General features: G+C 40.9%; 1 protein-coding gene and 1 long non-coding RNA gene across 2 annotated transcripts; one reads left to right on the plus strand and one right to left on the minus strand.

The window, feature by feature from the left end:
- The first annotated feature begins 3 nt into the window (after nucleotides 1–3).
- LOC124276164 lies at nucleotides 4–1,215 on the plus strand. Its single transcript, XR_006898434.1, has 2 exons — nucleotides 4–669; nucleotides 736–1,215. It is a non-coding gene; the product is annotated as an uncharacterized LOC124276164 (long non-coding RNA).
- An 11,262-nt stretch (nucleotides 1,216–12,477) lies between these two features.
- LOC124276166 (cryptochrome-1-like) lies at nucleotides 12,478–22,835 on the minus strand. The gene is made up of 5 exons (XM_046711831.1): nucleotides 22,734–22,835; nucleotides 20,169–20,309; nucleotides 17,626–17,783; nucleotides 16,035–16,228; nucleotides 12,478–14,031 (listed from the first exon to the last, which is right to left on the minus strand). Exons 1-5 carry the CDS (start codon nucleotides 22,833–22,835, stop codon nucleotides 13,928–13,930), a joined length of 699 nt encoding a protein of 232 aa, XP_046567787.1. The 3' UTR covers nucleotides 12,478–13,927.
- Between the last annotated feature and the right edge of the window lie 1,419 nt (nucleotides 22,836–24,254).

The following is a 24,254-nucleotide window of genomic DNA, read 5'->3' on the forward strand; positions in this document are numbered from 1 at the left end:
CACTATATGTGGATGTAACTCCATGCTATATCAGGAGGTGATGACTGGTGCACCTTCTGCAGCTATATGGCTACCTGGGCACTATATGTGGATGTAACTCCATGCTATATCAGGAGGTGATGACTGGTGCACCTTCTGCAGCTATATGGCTACCTGGGCACTATATGTGGATGTAACTCCATGCTGTATCAGGAGGTGATGACTGGTGCACCTTCTGCAGCTATATGGCTACCTGGGCACTATATGTGGATGTAACTCCATGCTATATCAGGAGGTGATGACTGGTGCACCTTCTGCAGCTATATGGCTACCTGGGCACTATATGTGGATGTAACTCCATGCTGTATCAGGAGGTGATGACTGGTGCACCTTCTGCAGCTATATGGCTACCTGGGCAATATATGTGGATGTAACTCCATGCTATATCAGGAGGTGATGACTGGTGCACCTTCTGCAGCTATATGGCTACCTGGGCACTATATGTGGATGTAACTCCATGCTATATCAGGAGGTGATGACTGGTGCACCTACTGCAGCTATATGGCTACCTGGGCACTATATGTGGATGTAACTCCATGCTATATCAGCAGGTGATGACTGGTGCACCTACTGCAGCTATATGGCTACCTGGGCACTATATGTGGATGTAACTCCATGCTATATCAGCAGGTGATGACTGGTGCACCTTCTGCAGCCATATGGCTACCTGGATGTAACTCCATGCTATATCAGCAGGTGATGACTGGTGCACCTTCTGCAGCTATATGGCTACCTGGGCACTATATGTGGATGTAACTCCATGCTATATCAGGAGGTGATGACTGATGCACCTTCTGCAGCTATATGGCTACCTGGGCACTATATGTGGATGTAACTCCATGCTATATCAGGAGGTGATGACTGGTGCACCTTCTGCAGCTATATGGCTACCTGGGCACTATATGTGGATGTAACTCCATGCTATATCAGGAGGTGATGACTGGTGCACCTACTGCAGCTATATGGCTACCTGGGCACTATATGTGGATGTAACTCCATGCTATATCAGGAGGTGGGGACTAATATAACAGGAGTCGTGATATCACTATACAAGGCACTGTCTGACGATGTCCTACAGTCTGACCAGTATTTACCCATTTAGACTAGGTCAGATAATAGACTGTACCGTTCCAACAGACTTCCTGTTCATAGAATAAAGATGGTTCACCGAAGTAGGTTGTACTATGTTCAGTAATTCACCTCTTCCAATAATTCACGACAAATCACACTTGGCACGAATGTTGCTTTTTATGTCAACCAATAACAATTTGCCGTATTTTGTCACTCCCAAAATGATTTTAAATGACGGAACCAACCCTTACCACTTGGATGGAAACTGGTAATTCAAGAAACCAAAACAGGACAATTCTTAGAGCCACAAATACAGGATAATGCGACCCTGGTCCAACAAAGGGGTCAGGATCTCATCTCCCCATACTGACCACCTCATCTTGAGTCGGATCCATGACTGACTGACTGAGTTTGGTTTTACCCCGCTTTTAGCAATATTCCAGCAACATCACGGCTGGGGACACCAGAAATGGGCTTCACACATTGTACCCATGTGGGGATTCAAACCCGGGTCTTCGGCATGACGAGCCAACGCTTTAACCACTAGGCTACCCCACCGCCCAGCGAGTGGATGACTTCAGGTTGATAGCACTGAACAGTATTGGGATAATTGAGGTAAAAACAGAACTGAAAGGCATGGCCATTGTGCTAGGGTTTACAAGACACTTGGATTCAAACCCATGTCCAGTAAATCCCGGTGAAGCATGCAAGCTTGCACGGAAGAGTAAGTTGTAGCAGTCTCACTCGGGGTATATGTGGTTTTGTATACAACTAAACGGGTAAAACCAGCCATAATCTAGATAGAATTGTGTCATACAACGAACTTATCTTGTGTCAAAAGGTTAATGTACAAGAATTAAAACAAATTGAACATTGTTTGAAAACAGTTGTTCGAGTGAGCCGAGACAGATTTGTGCCCTTTCTTTCATTGACTCAACAACATGCTGACTTTTGGTTCGTAGCTTGGTGCAAGAGATTTATTCTCCCACTTAGACAACCATGTGCAGTGGGTTTTCTTTTTGTGTCAAGTTACTTATTATCCCGCTCAGAGATGTATTTCTCCCCCTCGCAAGACCGACTGACTGACTGACTAACTTTGGTTTTACGCGCTTTTACGATATTCCAGCAACATCACGACGGGGGACACCAGAAATGGGCTTCACACCCCCTCGCAAGATACAGTGTTGTCACATGAGCCAATGAGATCTCACATTCTGAAGTGGCGCGCACAAGGGCTATTACTGAAAGCATTGGTGAGTCAGCCGAGTAGGGTTGAGTTGACATGGGGATTAATGTCATGATAAGTGCATGTACAATGAGTTGCATGTGTCCATGGCTGCTTGTAGTGTATGAGTTTCGTTTAACGCCACTTTTACTAATATCCCAGCAATATCCCGGCGGGGACACCAGAAATGGGCTTCACACAGTGTACTCATGTGCGGAATCGAACCCGGGTCTTCGGCGTGATGGGCGAACGCTTTAACCACTAGGCTTACCGCCCCCCTGACTGCTTGTACTGGATAGGGTTTGTACCGTGTTTCATAGTGCAAGCCCACTGAAATGCCAAGACGAACGTTAATATGTATACCCTCAACAGACAAGGTATACTTACCATACTCTATCTCATAGAGTTCTCGCCCTTGCAGATGCACGGAAACCTCCTAGTTGTTTTGACTCCGACACAAGTATGACATCCGATGGGTTTGCAAAGTTTCATCATGTGTTACATTGCTACAATACTTTATAAATTACCATTAAATCTTACAGGACATCATTTCAGAAATACCTGGTTAATAAGAGGCAAATATCTGGTACTTGCCGGCCATGGATATAAAGCTTCTCCAAAAAAATAAAAATTACAATTACAATCCAAACATGGGGGTATTCATGCTTCACTGCGGCATGGTATCTCAGTGAGCTAGCATTATAAAACCAGCTTAAGACTGGGCTAGTACAAACAGCCACACATACACACGCATGCATGTTGAGCAAAATTAAAGTTCGACATTAAAGTTAAGCCCCATTTCACCTCACCACCTCAGTGCAAGACAGTGTTGTACGACCATACATATATGTAATGTAAAGCTCTATCATGTGTTCAGTGAGTACTTGAGTCTAGAACAGATAAACCTGTGGTTGATAACATGAGCAATACTCTCGATCCATCTGGGTATGATGCAACAAGGTGACAGATTGTGGGCACCTGCTCCCTTGACAGCTCTTCCCCCAACCCCACCCCTAATAGTTAAAGTAAACAACAGAAGAAAACATTAGCTGCATACATTTTATTAACAACAATAAACAACTGTCATATTGGCAACAACACAGAATGTCAATTCTCAAACTTACATTTCCCAGCTTCTTAACAGCAACCATCTGTTTCACACATCATTCAAAATACCTTTCAGAGATCTGTCATAAAATAGAATTTTCGAAAAGAAAATAGGTCTTAAGGCCAGACCAATATTATTTCTTGTTTTACAGATCCGCCTGTCATATTTTTTCAAGAATAAGAAAAAAAGAAGAAGTTAATTTTCCCCACTCAAAAAATATAATCCTAATGTTTTATTGGGCAAACATGTAAATTTACAAGAAAATTTATTGTTAGACTGTGTTTATCATAAATTGCCATAAGTAAAATACTTTTAGTCTTCATTTATTTTTAAAAAAATTTCCCTCCTGCCTTTAGGTTGTCGGAGGACAAAAATCCGTAAAACGAGAAATAAAATTGGTCTGGCCTAAGTGTCTCTTTTCCACTTTATCTTGTATGAAAATAGTCACTTCCATAAGAAGGTGTGAATCGGACACATTGCATTCATTGTGTTTCGAAACTGATCAATCAACAACATCCACTCAACAATAGTTTGGATGCAATTGTGTAATACTGATTATTGTATTGTCTTGTTCAGGCACCCAGTGAATATGACAACTTCATGAACAGACACTATAGGCTTCCTTACTTTGTCTTGCATTAACATACTTGTCTCTGACTGGTGATCGGTTGTACAAAATTTTCCCATGAACTCTGCTGACAGATAATGTACAAATTTCACATCACCGGTTGGGAAAGGGTCAACTTCTTAAAGATTCATATGAATACAATGACATAAATATTTTATCTCAAAATAGGAAGACTTAACAAAAGCAATTTATGATATTTTTTACAAAAAATGTTTATAAAAGCCAATTTCAAGAAAACTTCATTGCCAAAGTCTTTCTGGGTATATGCTGCGATGTGCGAGTGTGAGAGACTGTGTACCTGTCGTCTTGTTCAAGGTTACTGGACTCACACACACCTAACAACTGACCATATACCACTCCTGACTGATTGATCACCAGTAGCATCACACTTCTGTGATTTTATTGAACTCTCAAAACTTAACCAACACAATAACCAACTACAACACAACTTGAAAACCTTAATTGCTGAGAGGCTCATCTACATCCCCAACTTTGTCTGACAGAATCACAGGGAGACCAGTCCCAGGACAGGATCAAGATAAGGCTTGTGACAGATTGAGATTCAGGTGCTGCCTCTTCGTGGGCTACTCATTCACTAATGATTCTACAGTTAGCAGACAAAATGCTTTCCAGTTGAATGAAGCTTCAAGGACTACCCATCAACCTTTTGCCCATCCACAATTTTCAGGTACCTGACAGTTCTTTGGTGCACTGTGCCTCAGGCACTTCATGGTGATGAATACGTTAACATGCTGACAGCATCATCCTAGCTACAGGAAGCACTGAATGTAGTTGGCCCCAGGCTACAGATACTGGGGCCGCTGACAGACTGTAGTAGGTTTCACGCTACAGATACTGGGGCCACTGACAGACTGTAGTTGGCCTCACGCTACAGATACTGGGGCCACTGACAGACTGTAGTCGGCCTCACGCTACAGATACTGGGGCCACTGACAGACTGTAGTCGGCCTCACGCTACACATACTGGGGCCGCTGACAGACTGTAGTAGGTTTCACGCTACAGATACTAGGGCCGCTGACAGACTGTAGTAGGTTTCACGCTACAGATACTGGGGCCACTGACAGACTGTAGTCGGCCTCACGCTACAGATACTGGGGCCGCTGACAGACTGTAGTCGGCCTCACGCTACACATACTGGGGCCACTGACAGACTGTAGTAGGTTTCACGCTACACATACTGGGGCCGCTGACAGACTGTAGTCGGCCTCACGCTACACATACTGGGGCCGCTGACAGACTGTAGTAGGTTTCACGCTACAGATACTAGGGCCACTGACAGACTGTAGTAGGTTTCACGCTACAGATACTGGGGCCACTGACAGACTGTAGTAGGCCTCACGCTACAGATACTGGGGCCGCTGACAGACTGTAGTAGGCCTCACGCTACAGATACTGGGGCCGCTGACAGACTGTAGTAGGTTTCACGCTACACATACTGGGGCTGCTGACAGATTGTAGTAGGCCTCACGCTACAGATACTGGGGCGCTGACAGACTGTAGTCGGCCTCACAGATACTGGGGCCACTGACAGACTGTAGTAGGCGGCATGCTACAGATACTGGGCCCGCTGACAGACTGTAGTAGGCGGCACGCTACAGATACTGGGGCCACTGACAGACTAGTTGGCCTCATGCTACAGATACTGGGCTGACAGACGCGCTACAGATACTGGGGCAGCTGACAGACTAGTTGGCCTCATGCTACAGATACTGGGGCGCTGACAGACTGTAGTAGGCCTCACGCTACAGATACTGGGGCCACTGACAGACTGTAGTAGGCTGCACTACAGATACTGGGGGGCTGACAGACAGCTGGGGCCGCTGACAGACTGTAGTAGGTCTTCTGCTGTAGCAGCAACAGTCGGCATTGACAGATTGTAGTAGGTCTCATGTGATCACTACTGACAAATTATCGTAGGCATCAGCTACAGTAGGCACTGACAGATTGTCGTTGATCGCATGCTACAGCTGGATGAGGCACTGACAGACTGTTGTCGGCCTCAGCTACTGTAGGCACTGACAGACTGTTGTAGCCCCCAGCTACTGTAGGCACTGACAGACTGTTGTAGGCCTCAGCTACAGTAGGCCCTGACAGATTGTTGTAGCCACCAGCTACTGTAGGCACTGACAGACTGTTGTAGGCCTCAGCTACTGTAGGCACTGACAGACTGTTGTAGGCCTCAGCTACAGTAGGCCCTGACAGATTGTTGTAGCCACCAGCTACTGTAGGCACTGACAGACTGTTGTAGGCCTCAGCTACTGTAGGCACTGACAGACTGTTGTAGGCCTCAGCTACAGTAGGCACTGACAGACTGTTGTAGGCCTCAGCTACTGTAGGCACTGACAGACTGTTGTAGGCCTCAGCTACAGTAGGCACTGACAGACTGTTGTAGGCACTGACAGACTGTTGTAGGCCTCAGCTACTGTAGGCACTGACAGACTGTTGTAGGCCTCAGCTACAGTAGGCACTGACAGACTGTTGTAGGCCTCAGCTACTGTAGGCACTGACAGACTGTCGTAGGCCTCATGTGATTTTAATGGGAAGACCTGACTGGGAAACGTTCTCATCTAGATAATCCTTTACTCAGTGGTGCATCACAAAACATGATAATTATACTTTTAGTGCAGGTGGTCCACAGCCCTGTTCTCAAGCCCTGACCTTACAACAAGTAACAAGTGATAATGTTCAAACATCACACTGAAATATATGTCAACAATATATAGAAAACAACACTAGTTATACACAACACTCACACAGGATATGACATGGATTGGAATGTTTTCATCACAACAAATGAGAAGTTTTGTAGAGTATTTCGGTAATATCACAATGTGTTCGCAAGTGAGTGGACTGTTGAGTCTCAACAGTAACCACTTTGATATAACCTACGAGAAAGGATATGGATAACAATCAGGACAAACAATAATTTTAAGGTCCCATTCAAATTGATGAATTACAGACCAAAGATGACGTCATGACTTCGATCACAACACAATATACTCTTTTCTCCATTCTGTCCATGCAATGTCAGATTGATAATACGTTACCTGTTTGGGATTACACTTTCTCAGTAAAATAGTTGTTTTAGGATGAGCACTCTCAATTTGAACACACACGCTCAGTGTCAGGCACCTAACCGCCAGCACACAGACAGCGATCTAACACACTCAGCCACCACGGCTTCCACAAAAATGGAAGGCGGACAACTGGTAGTCTAGATCACTTACTTTGTGTACCCCTCTGATAAGTGTTAATTAGTAAGGTTCCCACAACTGAAAGCTATGAATACACAATGCCATTTAGAAAGAAGTCAAATGTAACGTGTAATATCAATTACTACATATATATATATATAAATGAAACATTATCTCGAAGAAGTCTACAAACCTCTACAGAGTGCCACCATATTGCTGGAATAATGCTGAGTTCGGCATAAAAAACCCCAAACAAACTACAAACCACAGTTACTATATTTCTGCTTTAAATTTCATTAGTAAATCATCTGTAGATCTTCAACCGTTTTATATTGCAATGAACAAAGGAAATCGAACTCTTTGAACCACTGGGTTATCAAACTGATATCAGGGGCAGTAAAATTATTTAAGCAATCCCACAAAAAATTTTGAAGTAATTAAAAACATTTCAAAGTGTGGAAACATTTTTAAACAGATCAAATTAAAAAAATATAATCTAAAATATTAAAATAAATCTTTCTGAATTATTCCTTAAGATTATACTTTTCACAGAGTGAGGGGTGACACATCGGAGGAGTGAGCTGGGTTTAAACAGCTGGGAACAACATAAGAAATTGTTACATAATTACAGTAGGGAAGGCCAAAATGTCCCCAGTCACAGACATTTCCCAGCAAGCACATTTGTTGTGCTCATACACCAAGGGTCGGAAGAGGAGGGTGACTGGGGTGGAATCTTGTCAAATGCATGTAACTCCTCGCACTGATTATAGTGAGTGAGTAACTAACTTTACTGTTACGCCGCTTTTAGCAATATTCCAGCAATATCATGGCGGGGGACACTAGAAATGGGCTTCACACATTGTACCCATGTGGGGAATCGAACCCGGGTCTTCAGCATGATGAGCGAACGCTTTAACCACTAAGCTACCCCACCGCCCCACACTGATTATATGATTGTTCTGCCACATTTAACTGAAGAAAGCAAGGGAGCATTTTCAAACAATAAATCATATAATTATATTAGTTCTTTTATATGCAGTACAATTTTGTTTGCAATAAAACTGGATTATGACTAATATATTTTGATATATATTAACTCTGTCAATGACAAGGATAATGGTTTCATAATAATGATTTTATAACTGTGTTCTGGATAGTTCCTAACTTTCAATTCAATAAACTGAGTGAAGATATTACTGGATATCTGTGAATAATTCCTTCATGTAATCTTCGGGGACAAATAAAGGAGGTAAAACATTTCAATATGGTTATGAAATAAGCCGATAAAAACCAATCTTCTGCAAATGAACTATTCCCTGAACTTTCTCCTAACTTCCACATTAAATGGAAAATCTTTAGCACATGCAACTCAAATAATGAATTGTTGTGTTTCTATGGAAGGTGTGGGAGTGAAAAAGCCAGGTCTGGAAGGTAAGTGAGATTCTGTCAGATTAATGCCATTAATAGTCCTGAACAAACAAATCATTATGCAAGCCAAAAAATGTTCAATATCAGAAGATGAAACAGCAACAAGATTAGGATGAAGTACTGGGAACACTGTTGATGTACAGACAAAGTTACTTTACTAAAACACTACTGCTATATCCATCACACACTGACAAAGGCAAGATTTAAGCAAGAGGTCCATGAAACAAACAAACTAAATGCAAACATTAGCAATAGTCCAGCAAAAACCATTCTAACTGAAGTATGATCCCACGTGACAAATGAACTGTTATCCCATTGTCCCAGGAAACTACCAGGTGATTACTGTAAGTTGTATGCTTCTCTCGAGGGTAATACGGTCTGATGTACACCTCTTTGTAGCAGTGTCACCCGAGCTGGTAGGCTCATAATAAAAAGTACGGAAAACGTATAACCCAAGGGAAATGTTTACAACATATTTATCTTACCGCCATGTTGAATGTACAAAATATCATTTTATTTTATTTTGAAGATCGATAAGCTTGCTATTGACTATATGACATGTAAACAAAATGGTGTCTGCCTCTCAACTGGATCTTTAAAATCTGTGAAACATATTCTGACAAGCTTACAACTGCTATAAAAATGGTAAATTAAGTTTATGTTGAGTGTGAAAACGATTCAATGTATAACATGGTTTAAATAAGCAGTGTGAAAGTCAGTAAAATAAATATATACTCAGTGAACTAAAAAACAGCTAATCGAACGTTTTTCGAACTCCGTGCACTGCATGCATTATACTATGACATCATACGATCGTTAGCAATACAGCTTCTTGGCGGAGAGTTTACCGGTTAGCGTGGCAGCGGGTGATATTTATTTTTTTAAATTAAAGTATTGTACATGAAGATAAGGTAATGTCACTTATATCACCCCAATACAGAGATATTCTGAACCTTCATACTGAGTGTCATTGATATAGGTGACCCAAGGTCGTAACAAGCGAACGCTTTAACCGCTAGGCTACCCCACCGCCCCTATTTTACATGAAGATAAGATAATGTCACTTATATCACCCCAATACAGAGATATTCTGAACCTTCATACTGTCATTGATATAGGTGACCCAAGGTCGTGACAAGCGAACACTTTAACCGCTAGGCTACCCCACCGCCCCTATTTTACATGAAGAAAAGATAATGTCACTTATATCACCCCAATAAAGAGATATTCTGAACCTTCATACTGTCATTGATATAGGTGACCCAAGTCGTGACAAGCGAACGCTTTAACCGCTAGGCTACCCACCGCCCCTATTTTACATGAAGATAAGATAATGTCACTTATATCACCCCAATACAGAGATATTCTGAACCTTCATACTGTCATTGATATAGGTGACCCAAGGTCGTGACAAGCTGAGCGGCTTTAACGCTAGGCTACCCCACCGCCCTATTTTACATGAAGAAAAGATAATGTCACTTATATCACCCCAATACAGAGATATTCTGAACCTTCATACTGTCATTGATATAGGTGACCCAAGGTCGTGACAATGAAGCGCTTTAACAGCTAGGCTACCCCACCGCCCTATTTTACATGAAGAAAAGATAATGTCACTTATATCACCCCAATACAGAGATATTCTGAACCTTCATACTGTCATTTGATATAGGTGACCCAAGGTCGTGACAAGCAATAACGCGCTTTAACCGCTAGGCTACCCACGCCCTATTTTACATGAAGATAAGATAATGTCACTTATATCACCCCAATACAGAGATATTCTGAACCTTCATACTGAGTGTCATTGATATAGGTGACCCAAGGTCGTGACAAGCGAACACTTTAACCGCTAGGCTACCCCACCGCCCCTATTTTACATGAAGATAAGATAATGTCACTTATATCACCCCAATACAGAGATATTCTGAACCTTCATACTGTCACTGATATAGGTGACCCAAGGTCGTGACAAGCGAACACTTTAACCGCTTCAGGCTACCCCAAGCCCTATTTTACATGAAGATAAGATAATGTCACTTATATCACTTTAATACAGAGATATTCTGAACCTTCATACTGTCATTGATATAGGTGACCCAAAGATTCGTGAATGTTTAACACTTTAACCGGCTAGGCTACCCACCCCCCTATTTTACATGAAGAAAAGATAATGTCACTTATATCACCCCAATACAGAGATATTCTGAACCTTCATACTGTCATTGATATAGGTGACCCAAGGTCGTGACAAGCGAACACTTTAACCGCTAGGCTACCCCACCGCCCCTATTTTACATGAAGAAAAGATAATGTCACTTATATCACCCCAATACAGTGATATTCTGAACCTTCATACTGTCATTGATATAGGTGACCCAAGGTCGTGACAAGCGAACGCTTTAACCGCTAGGCTACCCCACCGCCCCTATTTTACATGAAGATAAGATAATGTCACTTATATCACCCCAATACAGAGATATTCTGAACCTTCATACTGTCATTGATATAGGTGACCCAAGGTCGTACGTTTGACAAGAACACTTTAACCGCTAGGCTACCCCACCGCCCCTATTTTACATGAAGATAAGATAATGTCACTTATATCACCCCAATACAGAGATATTCTGAACCTTCATACTGTCATTGATATAGGTGACCCAAGGTCGTGACAAGCGAACACTTTAACCGCTAGGCTACCCCACCGCCCCTATTTTACATGAAGATAAGATAATGTCACTTATATCACCCCAATACAGAGATATTCTGAACCTTCATACTGTCATTGATATAGGTGACCCAAGGTCGTGACAAGCGAACGCTTTAACCGCTAGGCTACCCCACCGCCCCTATTTTACATGAAGAAAAGATAATGTCACTTATATCACCCCAATACAGAGATATTCTGAACCTTCATACTGTCATTGATATAGGTGACCCAAGGTCGTGACAACAAGCTTTAACCGCTAGGCTACCCCACCGCCCTATTTTACTGAAGATAAGATAACCAATACAGAGATATTCTGAACCTTCATACTGTCAATGATGACAATGAGGCCATGTGACACAAGATCACTGACACATGTGACATTTCAAGATCACTGACACATGTGAAAGATCACTGTCATCATGATGACATGCGACACAAGATCACTGACACATGACTGCAATATGTGATCACATCAACGTGACACATGTGACACAAGATCACTGACATGCAACACAAGATCACTGACACATGTGACACAAGATCACTGACACATACGACACAAGATCACTGACACATGCGACACAAGATACTGACACATGCAACACAAGATCACTGACACATGCGACACTCGATCGCTGATGCCTTGACTGCTGAGTCACTTGACAAAGATTACCCAAGGTAATTCTTACATCATCAAAAGGCACACAAACTACAAATACTCCACAAGATATGAAAGCAAAGGTGCGCAATACTGGCACAAGCAATATCCATACAACAATCAGCACACCAGGCACAAAGACAACCTCTCAATGGTGAGGACTGTCATGTTCCAACCTCTGTTGACTAATGTAACCTAAAATATTTGTTTTGTTTTCCACGATCCAATTTATACAAAATTAAAAAAAACTTCTTGCATTTTATGTTCATAAAACTAAATGACATATTTCCTTCAAAACGATTAAAATTCCAACTAAAAGAAACAAGCGTAAATATACTTGTGTTGATAAACTGCACCATTAGTAATAAAAAAACTTCCACCTTTTGTAAAGTAATAAAAAAACTTCCACCTTTTGTAAAGTAATAAAAAAACTTCCACAAAAATATATAGTCTTCAGAAGGAATTAATCAAATAGAATATAAGGCTTAAGTACTCCCCTAATTATGTATCTAAACATAAATGGAAGTATTGATTTAATAAATAATATTTTATAAAAACAAATGTGTGCCAACAAAATATATTTTCAATAAAAAAAGATGTTTATGTGTATTTAAACATAATGGAAGTATTGATTTAATAAAAATATTATTTAAAAACTAATGTGTGCCAACAAAATATATTTTCAATAAAAAAAAGATGTTTATGTGTATTTAAACATAATGAAAGTATTGATTTAATAAATAATATTATTTAAAAACTAATGTGTGCCAACAAAATATATTTTCAATAAAAAAAAAGAAGTTAATGCCATGTTGAGATGTTCATCAATTTACCCAGTTTTCTTGAGTAACAGTACATCTAGGCTTCGCAGGATAAGCATCCTCAAAGGGTTTTTCTGATAAAATAAATTTGTAACTTGGCCTGTAACATAACTTATTTAAATTGTCATCATGATTCTAGATGTGTCAAACCTCATTGTGGCATAGCCGTGGAGACCTGAGAAACGTAATCCAGGGTTAGAGACAAACAACAAAGGGAATTTCTGAAAACCCCAACATCATGTTGTGGGACATCATTATATGTTGTCTAGTCATCTACAGTTTCATCTTTCAGGTCTCATGTTTCAGTGTTGTATCTATACTGTAACAAATAATGTTTCACGTAGTATCGTACACATTGTATATTGTTCCATTTAACACTGACTGACTGAACTACTCACAGTCTTCTTAGTCACAGCTTGTAGATTCCTTTTTCCACATTTTTCAATTTTCACTGAAAATAATTAAGTAACTAAATGTGTAGATAATTATGTACTTGCACATTTGATGTAAGGTGTGCTTGTAACTTGGCTAGACTGGATTTGGGTATGCCATTAGAAAGCATCCTGCCTTAGACGTAAACTGCAGCAATCGTAGAGAGAGCAGTTAGCTGTTCGTGAATCGAGATGAAAGTTGTATCCATGTGGGATTGAACCGGACTTTTCGCGCAGCGAATTTAACGCTTTAACCACTAGGCTACCCCACCACCCCTGGGACTACCATAAGAGGTCAGGACTGCTGGGCAATCAAAGGATAAAGTGATCCAGTCATATGATGATAGATGCACAAGGAACATTCAGAGCCCCAGGAGGTGAGTTCAGAACAACCAGAAATTGACAGATCCATATTTGACACAATGAGGTTTTCTGACACAATGAGGTTTGACTGAACATGAACTTTGAAAACTGAAACACATCATCTGTGGGTATAAATGGGCTCATAGCACTTTTAAAATAAATATTTCAAGCACAAGTCATTTGCTTTGTTTGCAGTGCTGTGTCACTGGCTGTTGGTCCATGAGGAGGCTTAAACTTTCTTGTGGTCGGTTTCCATCTCACAGAAGGTATGCTCTGGGACCCAGACAAATGTCTTCACTTCCTCCACGCTGGTTGGGGCACAGTGAGATATTTCTGAAAATAGACAGGATTACATTTAGTTCTGGTCAATAAATGACCTTTTTAGACATTTACAAACCATATTACTATTGTACTGTTATTCTGAAATACTTCCAGGTCATCAGTTGTCCATCTGCCAAGGCCAAGAGGCAGGGAGTCCACAATCCCCCTTGCTTCCAGTAAATCCCATCTTTGTTGCCCAGCATGAGTGAGTGAGTGAGTTTAGTTTTACCCCGCACTCAGCAATATTCCAGCTATATGTGTAAATAATCGAGTCTGGACCAGATAATCCAGTGGTCAACGGTTTGAACATCGATCTGCGCAATTGGGAACCGATGACATGTGTCAACCAAGTCAGCGAGCCTGACCACCCGATCCCGTTAGTTGCCTCTTACGCCAAGCATGGGTTACTGAAGATCAATATTCTAGCCCAGACCTTCACAGGTATTGTTGCCCAGCAGTGGTCATTGACCTTTGTGATGGAAGCAACGCTAACTGCCATTTTGGTAAGGCTTGGTAGTTGCCACAGTTGTAGTCGCCACTTAGGCCAACGGTTGGTGCTAACAGCCACTGGCAGCAGTGGTTGCTATGGATAACTTTCAGTTATGATTAGATCATACTTTAGCTCCTGCAAACACATGCAGACCTTGTGACACTTAAACCACTCTTGGGTTGGGTTGTTGTTTCTAAGCACATGCATCCTCTGTTCGGATGAAGCAAAGGTTCACGCAGGTTAATGGTGAGATGGTGCAGTAGCATACCGAGATAGGTTTGCACTCTGAATTGCCAAATGAGGTCCTCAAGTCGGAAGGTCTACATGAGTGCCATGATTAACAGAACAGTGGCATAGTTATGGGCCCGAGAAACTGGCAGTTAATGGCTTCCTTGCAACTGGTTTGTGCAACAGATATGAGATTCTCTGATAAACTGAGTCCAAGCACTGCATATGTTCACTACCTTCACAACAACTTCAGCCATTGGTTCCAGGTAATTCCTGGCTGTGCTGAATGATCCGACTTACAACCCATTTTGACCAAAAAAAAGACAACATGAATTTGTACACAAGGCAGATTCCATGACAGTTCAAGGCAAAACAGTTGGTTAGATGAAAAACATCAATAACACATAATGTAATCACCTATTCTTAGTGAACCGTCTCCGTGGTGTAGTGGTTAGAGCGTCCGCCCAGAGAGCGGAAGGTCGCAGGTTCGTTCCCCGACCGCGTCATACCAAAAGACGTTAAAATATGGTACTTGTTGGTCCCTGCCTGGCGCTGCGCATTAATGGGTACAACAAGGACTGGTCGGCTCGAAGTCAGTATAATGTGTCTGAGTGGGGTATTCATGCTTCACTGCGGCATGGTATCTCAGTGGGCTAGCACTATAAAACCAGCTTCAGTCTGGGCTAGTACAAGCAGCCGCACATACACATACACACGCATGCACGCTGTCATATGAGCGAAATATTCTCAAGCATGACGTTAAACCCAATTTCACCTCACCTCACCTCACCTATTCTTAGTGAGTTCATAATCATCCACAGACACATTGTGATATAGAATTCATATGATGTGATGAACAACGCACTTTGTGTCAGCGTCTAGAATAACAGTTATCTTGGACTCAACACAATGACCACAGGAGTCCAACATTGTAAGGGGACATAACTCTGCATGGCAAATTGCAGTTCCTAATGGCACTTGACTAGGAGTGAGTGAGTTTAGTTTTACGCCGCACTCAGCAATATTCCAGCTATATGGCGCAGGTCTGTAAATAGTCGAGTCTGGACCAGACAATCCAGTGATCAGCATGAGCATCGATCTGCGAAATTGGGAACCGATGACATGTGTCAACCAAGTCAGTGAGCCTGACCACCCGATCCCGTTAGTCGCCTTTTACGACAAGCATAGTCGCCTTTTATGACAAGAATGGGTTGCTGAAGACCTATTCTACCCCGGATCTTCACGGGTCGCACTTGACTAGGAATAAACACAGATAGAAAAATATGAAAATACATACTCTTGTCCTTGAGGACATGCATAACTGCATCCATCATTTCCTTGTTTTGCTTGGACACCTTGCGATGGTCGACGATAGGCGATGGGTAATCCTTCCCTATCACACACTTCGCCTTCTCCTGGATTTCAAGAGGGGCCTTCCATGGCTCGTACAGAAACACAAGGGGCATGTCCTTCAACTCCGGGATGTAGCGTCTGAAACGCAAACCAAACCCTTACAAATTCGTAAAATGTAAAGATTATTTATATTTGTTTACTTATCCTGCATACCTCCTTAACACATTTACTGCTTGTTAATGACAAATACAACAAAGCTGTGAGAGGTCAACAGACATTGATGTTCCAACCCAAAAGTTAATTCCTACATAAAAAGTTACTAAATGAATGAACACAGTGAATGTTCTAATTACTGTAAGCATTAAGAAGCAGGGCCCTTATTCTCGAAACATTCGTAGCCCTAAGAATTCTTATCTTTGATCGTAGCCAATGTGTTACGAATGGACTTAAGAAGTTTGTAGGGCTACTGAAGCTTTAGGAGAATAAGGGCCCAGACTGGACTAGTTTGGTAATTTTAGGATCATAAATACAGCATGTTTTAAAAAACTGCTTGTCTGTGTATTTTGACTATACTGACCTTGATCTTCAAAGTCAGGTAATCACAAGCCAGAATATCACAAGTGTTGTAAATGAAGTGACATTGTGTCGTTTAACTGATATCATTTTACCCCAAAGCTGTGAGTCATGGTAACTGTTGCTGAATGAACAAATGTTGTTATTCTGAACTAACAATCACAACAACACTTGGTAGTTTCAGACATCACAGTCATGAAGTACCCACTGAACCAAGAGGTGAGGTGAGGTGAGGTGAAATTGGGTTTAGCGTCGTGCTTGAGAATATTTTGCTCATAAGATGACGTGCATGCGTGTGTATGTGCATGTGCGGCTGTTTGTACTAGCCCAGACTTAAGCTGGTTTTATAGTGCTAGCACACTGAGATACCACACCGCAGTGAAGCATGAATACCCCACTCAGACACATTATACTGACTCGAGCTGACCAGTCCTTGTTCTACCCATTAATGCCGAGCACCACACAGGGACCAACAAGTACCATATTTTAACGTCTTTCGGTATGACGCTGTCGGGGATCGAACCCGTGACCTTCCGCTCTCTGGGCGGACGCTCTAACCACTACAACGCGGAGGCGGTAACTGAACCAAGAACCAGTGAAGGAACTGAAAGTATGGATCATCACTTACAACGTTTCCAGAAGTGACAAGGATTTCAAACATGGCCTCGGAGGACACCGATTCACTTTCCCCAAACCAGAGCAATATTTCATGGCCTCGGAAGAAACTGTACTTCAACAATGAATTGCCAAATTAACAGATCATGGATACAAAATGATGTTCCTCTTAATGAGACAGACCCCAACAAGATCGTGTTTTGTTCCTTATAGATATGGTTTGGGTGAACAAGGTTAACTACAACAGACACGTCACTCATAATGAAACAACTCTCATCACATTATTATTACTTCACTGAACTGGCACAGAATCTCCAGGCTTGTTTTCACAAGAACAACTGACTTACCTGACGAATTCTCCTGATGGGTCAATACGGCGGCCGTAACCAACTGGACAAAAACATTTGGAGCACTGCAGAATACGCTCAAAGGCAGAGCTTGATACCCACATCCAGTTTCCAGCACATACTGACCAATCAGCATCAAGGAGGTACGTCAAAAATGTCTGAAATAAGACAAAAGGTTTTCATGACCATTAATTAAAACAAGAAGACAAAGTCATCAATATCCCCCGCAATGGCAAAATACTCTTCATGATTATGTCTACAAGTTATGATTATGTCAAATATTTAGGTGTGTATATAGAAAAGTGGAAGGAGAGTATTGAAAGGTTTTTAAAGTTCTGCTCCAAAAAGGAGCACTATCACCACTTTCAGTCTAAGTCAAACTTGTTGCCATGGAAATGCCAAAAAATATTTTATTCAGAAATCCAAAAAAACAACCAAAAGGCACCAGTACACCACCAGACCAATCTATGTGCCAAGTTTGGTGAAGAAACATTGAGCACAACCACCAATTTCGGTCTAAGTCAAACTTGTTGCCATTGAAACGCCAAAAATATTTTATTCAGAATTCCAAAACTACCAAAAGGCACAAGTACACCACCAGATCTATGTATGTGCCAAGTTTGGTAAAGAAACATTGAATGGTTTTAGAGTTCTGCTCCAGAAAAGAGCACTACCACTAATTTCAGTTTTAGTCAAACTTGTTGCCATGGAAATGACAAAAATATTTTTTTCAGAATTCCAAAACTACCAAAAGGCACCAGTACACCACCAGATCTATCTATGTGCCAAGTTTGGTGAAGAAATAGTGAACGGTTTTAGAGTTCAGCTCCGGAAAAGAGCACTACCACAATTTCAGGCTAAGTCAAACTTGTTGCCATGGAAACGTCAAAAATATTTTATTCAGAATTCCAAAACTACCAAAAGGCACCAGTACACCACCAGATCTATGTATGTGCCAAGTTTTAGGTGAAGAAAAAATATTGAACGGTTTTAGAGTTCTGTTGCAATGGAAACGCCTAAACATATTTTATTCAAATGCACCAAAAGGCACCAGTACACCACCAGATCCATGTATGTGCCGAGTTTGGTGAAGAAGGATCGAAAAGACAGATGTGCATTTTGACGGACGCGGACAGTCCATTTTAATCCCCCCACAAAACGCGTTGCGGGGGATAATAATAATTAATTAATAATTAGTTCATTTACATTGCGCTAAATCCACACGGACAGCATGCTCATCGTGCAGACAGTTCATTATTACTCTGGATAACTGAAGCTGTCTGTAAGGCACTAGCAGGTTATAGTCACCCGACTTATCCCAACAGGTACCCATTTTCTGCTGGGTGAACAGAGGAAATTCTGAACAAACTCACTTGCCTAACGTGAGACCACATGTATCACATGTGTTACCAAGTCTGCATGAACCGACAGCGTATGTCAAAAGCAGAATACAGACTTACCTTGTATTATGGACAAACACATTATCAAATTTCTAGTCCAGTCTCTGATTTTCTTTGGTGATGCTGCCTAACAATACTGCAGCATATATAGAGTGCTCAAACACAATCAGCCTGTTATTTGTATTTTCAGTACATTCTTTAAGTAGTACCCTACTCCACCAGGCTCAATCCTGTTAATGTTTTAGATGTTATAAATGACTCTAAGAATCCTCAAGCTGTCTGTGGCAAAGGATATTCATTAATGGCCTGTACAAAATTCATAATTTCCTGTCTAAGTTTCCATGATACTGATAGATCTGAAGTGCCAGTACAATTTCACAAAATGCCAAGACAAAGAAAGAAATGATGTCTTTCAGGTTGCATGTAATATGGAATAACAATGTTATCAAAATGTCAAAGGAAGTTAGTTATATTAAGTGAGTTATACTACTTCAAAAGTCTTGTCAGAATTTTCTGATATTATCGGATATACTGCCTCAAAGTATTGTATAATATACTGCCCCTAATTATTGTCAGATATACTCCCTCAAAGTATTGTCGGATATACTGAGTCAAAGTATTGTCGGATATACTGTCAGATATACTGCCTCAAAGTATTGTTGGATATAAGGCCTCAAAGTATTGTTGGATATAAGGCCTCAAAGTATTGTCAGAAATACCGTCGGATATACTGCCTCAATGTAATGTCGGATATACTGCCTCAAAGTATTGTCGGATATACCATCGGATATATTGCCTCGCAATATTGCCAGATATACCGTCGGATATACTGCCTCTCTAAGTATTGTCGGATATACTGCCTCAAAGTATTGTCGATATACTGCCTCAAAATATTGTCGGATATACTGCCTCTAAATATTTTCGGAAAGGTTATACTCCCTCTAAGTACTGTCGGATAGGATATACTGCCTCTAAGTATTGGTGGATATACTGCCTCTAAGTATTGGCGGATATACTACTTCTAAGTAGTGTCGGATATACTGCCTCAAAGTACTTTAGGATATACTGCATCCAAGTATTCAGGATATACTGCCTCAAGGTATTTAGGATATACTGCCTCAACGTATTGTAGGATATACTGACTCGAAGTCCCTCCTCCCAGCTGATCCACAGATCGCCTCGAGTGAGGAAGCAGGCGACGGCGTGGCGACACACATGGTGGATCCATCCCTCACTGCGCAGCTGCCTCATACAGGCGTCAATCCAGGGAAACCCAGTCATCCCCTGAAACACAACATCGCACACAATCACACAGGCTTCATTTCATACTATCTAAATCTCATAATCCTCAGACCTGGGACCTATGCCACAAAACAGTCTTAACACTGAAGTGATCATAACTAACATATTTTAATACAGGCTCAGTGATAACCTCAGCACTAAGATCACTTTGTGGAACTAGGTTCTGGCCAATGTATAGTTCTCAGCCAACATGCCGATATACAGTTGACAATACACAGAGAAACAGCCCCACCTGCAGGCCTCTGTAGGCAAATCTTGCTGCCATATTATATCACAGGTCTTACAATGGTAACCAAGGATATGCTAAGGAAGTACCCATTGTCTTACCCTGAAGGACACCCTCACACCTTACACAAAGATTCATGCACTTGATATTAGGGGTGGGTATTGCATAGAATTTTCATATTGCGATATATTGTGATGCAAAAGCATATATTGCGATATGTATCGCAAAATATTGCAAGGAGTATTTGTGAACAAATAAATACTTATAATGGAGTTAGTGCTTGATTTATAAAGCAAAAACACAACAAAATCACTATGTTTGATTAAGCTTTAGTAACAACTTTTAATCATGACAAAATAAAATCGTAAATAATATTTGGCACAAATGATACAAGTTAATATCCGAACATTTCAGAGTGTTACGAACTTATCCGAATGCAAGTCAAAATACCGGTTTTCGATCAGCGTATCGCAATACGTATCGTTTTCATGTCTGAACCGGTTATATTGTGCAGCCCTACTTGATATAAACAGGGCTACAATTAATGACAGTGCACAATCACCATCCACAACGGTAAAAGAACAAGATAAAGACTGAAGTTGAGACAAATATCAGGATGCATGATATACAGCACATGGCACTGTTAATCATAGCACATAGTTACTGCATGTCAAATTTTAGTACAATATATTCAGAAATGACTGGACATTGATCAAAACCAAGAGTTTCAATGTGTCAGCCATTTAAAACATGACTGGACCATAGTGAAAGAGCTGCTGTGTTGCTTTCAGCAGGGCGGTGGGTAGCCAAGTGGTTAAAGTGTTCGCTCGTCACGCCAAAGGCCCGGGTTTGATTCCCCACATGGGCACACTGTGAGAATTTGACAATCTTGGAATGAGTTATCTGGAAATCCCAAAATTTTAAAAGTATATTTTGGCTTTAAACTGTTATCAAAAGTAAATTAAAAGATATTTATCAGCAAACATGGATGTCAACAATTGAAACCTCCTCCAAAGCAACCACTTATAGCATTTTCAAAAATCCATTTCTCAATTTTGAACCATACCTAACTTTCTTGCATTACAATAACTTGTTAAAATTTTGAACTTCCAATCATTTTCTTCCAGTCGAGACAGGTAGATGGCGACGAATCCCAGTAAATGATAGAAAGTATACTATGTGTAACTTAAATTATATTGGTGACCTAATTTCATTATTTAATTATATATCCTAAATTAGAATTAGAAAGAGAAAACATATCCAGAGGTATTATTATATTAGACCAAATATGTATAAAATGAATATCCTATTTAACACCAAGAAACTAGGAACTTTAAGAAAACTTTCAATTTTTGTACAAAAATTATGGCTTTATTTAAGAAATAATTTCAATAACTTATTATGTAACTAGCTCATTGTACATTGCACCTATAATAATGTTTGCATATACTTTTATGTTGTATAAATGTAAATATTATTTATGTACCTCTTATGCTGCAGTGTGCAGTTTGAGTGAATAAAGTTCAGTTCAGTCAGGAGAAGCCCATTTCTGGTGTCCCTCGCTATGATATTGCTGGAATATTCACTCATTTTCACAAGCAAGCCAGTTGCATCATAGCTTGTCAGCAGAATGTGGGCAGCTACGCCTCAGATATTGATCACTGACGCAAAACCCAAGAGCAAGGGATGGGTACGGTGTTGAGAAACCTAGAAACATAACCAGTCTGGATTTGAACCAAAGATCATGGCTTTCTGATGTGCCAAAGGGATGCAGTTGGATTTCGTGCCTTACACAACACATCAAGTCTCAAGCCTGATGACATCAAGTCATGAAGCCTGAGGAGGCTGTGGGTAGGCTAGTGGTTAAAGCGCTCACTTGTCACACTGAAGACCCAGTTTCAATTCCCCACATCGGTACAATGTGAAGCCTATTTCTGGTGTCCACCACTCTGATATTGCTGAAATATTGCTAAAAGCAGTGTAAACTAACTCACTCACTCACCATAAAGCCTGAGGTTTAAGATATGTAGAAAATGGACAAATGAACTACTGACTGGTAACATAACACCACAACAGTCATGTAAATCTTGTTCAGGTGAGCTATAACATGACAAAAGTTGTCGCATCGAACCATGGTTTAGCAGCTGACCTTGACACTCGGGTTTCTGATGAAAACCTACCTTTTCCCATTTATTGAAAACCTCTGGTCTTTCTTCCATGGTATGTTCAGACAGATAGGGTTGTCCTTCAGTGTTGTAGGCTTTTATGTTGTTGACAGACATGGTGTAGAAGTATTCCGCCAGATAAGCTGGGATGTTGCACCTTCTGGTAGCTGCTTTTTCTGGACACACCTGTGCAAGTGAATATTGTTTTATGCCACAGTACTGCTATATGCTTATAACATACTGGTGTGAAAAATAATGAAGCCTTGGAAACATGAAACATCACAATTAACGTTAAACCCTTTGTCATTGGCACAACAACATTCAGCAAAACATGCTGAAACCAGTCCCAACGCGTCAGGTTTTATACAAGCCTTTTTCCCCTTCAGAAGCCAGGACAGCTGAGCTCAGAAAAAGAACACTCATAAACACACACAGTGGTTAAAGGGCCACTGATCCAGAGCAATTAATGTTTCTCGCCAACAGTCTAATTACGTTAAACCTAGCTGCAAACTGGTCAGCCCCTGCTCCCTCGACCGTGACGGACGCTGGGACTGGGCTACTGTCCACCTTGGCAGAATTTCTTCAACCTATCAGTGGGACATTAGGAAGGGTGGATGCCCATCAGATGCCGTTATTTGAAAATATCTGTGGTAGTTCTTATCTGATTGTAATACTGACTGACTGACTGAGTTTAGTTTTACGCCGCTTTTAGCAATATTCCAGCAATATCACGGCGGGGAACACCAGAAATGGGCTTAACACATTGTGCCCATGTGGGGAATCGAACCCGGGTCTTCAGCATGACGAGCCAACGCTTTAACCACTAGTCTACCCCACAGCCCCCTGATTGTAATAAAGTATCCCAGCAGTGTAGGCTTTTTCAGATTTTGAAATGCTTGGATGGTATAGTGAATGATCCAATTTGATCCTATTTCTGTGTTTTTTACCTCAATATTTAATCATGTAAAAATATGATGTCTATTATGTATGCTATGATATCAAAAACACACATTTGATATATTTGAATCCATAAACTAAACAACCCCACTTTGCCATTGCAAATTAAATCTGAAATTTTACTTAGGAACATTGGTATATACAGCTTTTAACTCAAGTAATTACAGCAAATGCTTAAGCATATTTCTTATGTAACAATGAAGTCTGCCTCAGATCCCCAAAACAGTGTCGGCCCATAACTTGTGTTGTTTTTCAGGCAATCAAACTTGCATGCAATACGCTGTAGCCGCGACACTACTTTCTTTGCTGTGTCCCTTTGTTTGGTGGTGTAACTCTTACACATGTTATTTGTCATCATTCAATTTGATGGTCAGTTAATGAATTTATAAAAGGTATAATTAGTGATAACACCACTCAGATTAATCTCACAAAGGTTCCTGCATTTGGAATTTCTTGGCGCCTTGAGTAAATAATACTCATCATTATAAATTGATCGCCTCGAGGTAATAATAATAATAATATGGCACTTTTATAGTCGCGCTAATACCCATATACCTCACAAAGGCATGCCTAAAGCGC

The sequence above is a fragment of the Haliotis rubra genome, unplaced genomic scaffold (assembly GCF_003918875.1).
Source record: "Haliotis rubra isolate DU_JTF1 unplaced genomic scaffold, ASM391887v1 Scf2067, whole genome shotgun sequence".
Classification (NCBI taxonomy): Eukaryota; Metazoa; Mollusca; class Gastropoda; order Lepetellida; family Haliotidae; genus Haliotis; species Haliotis rubra.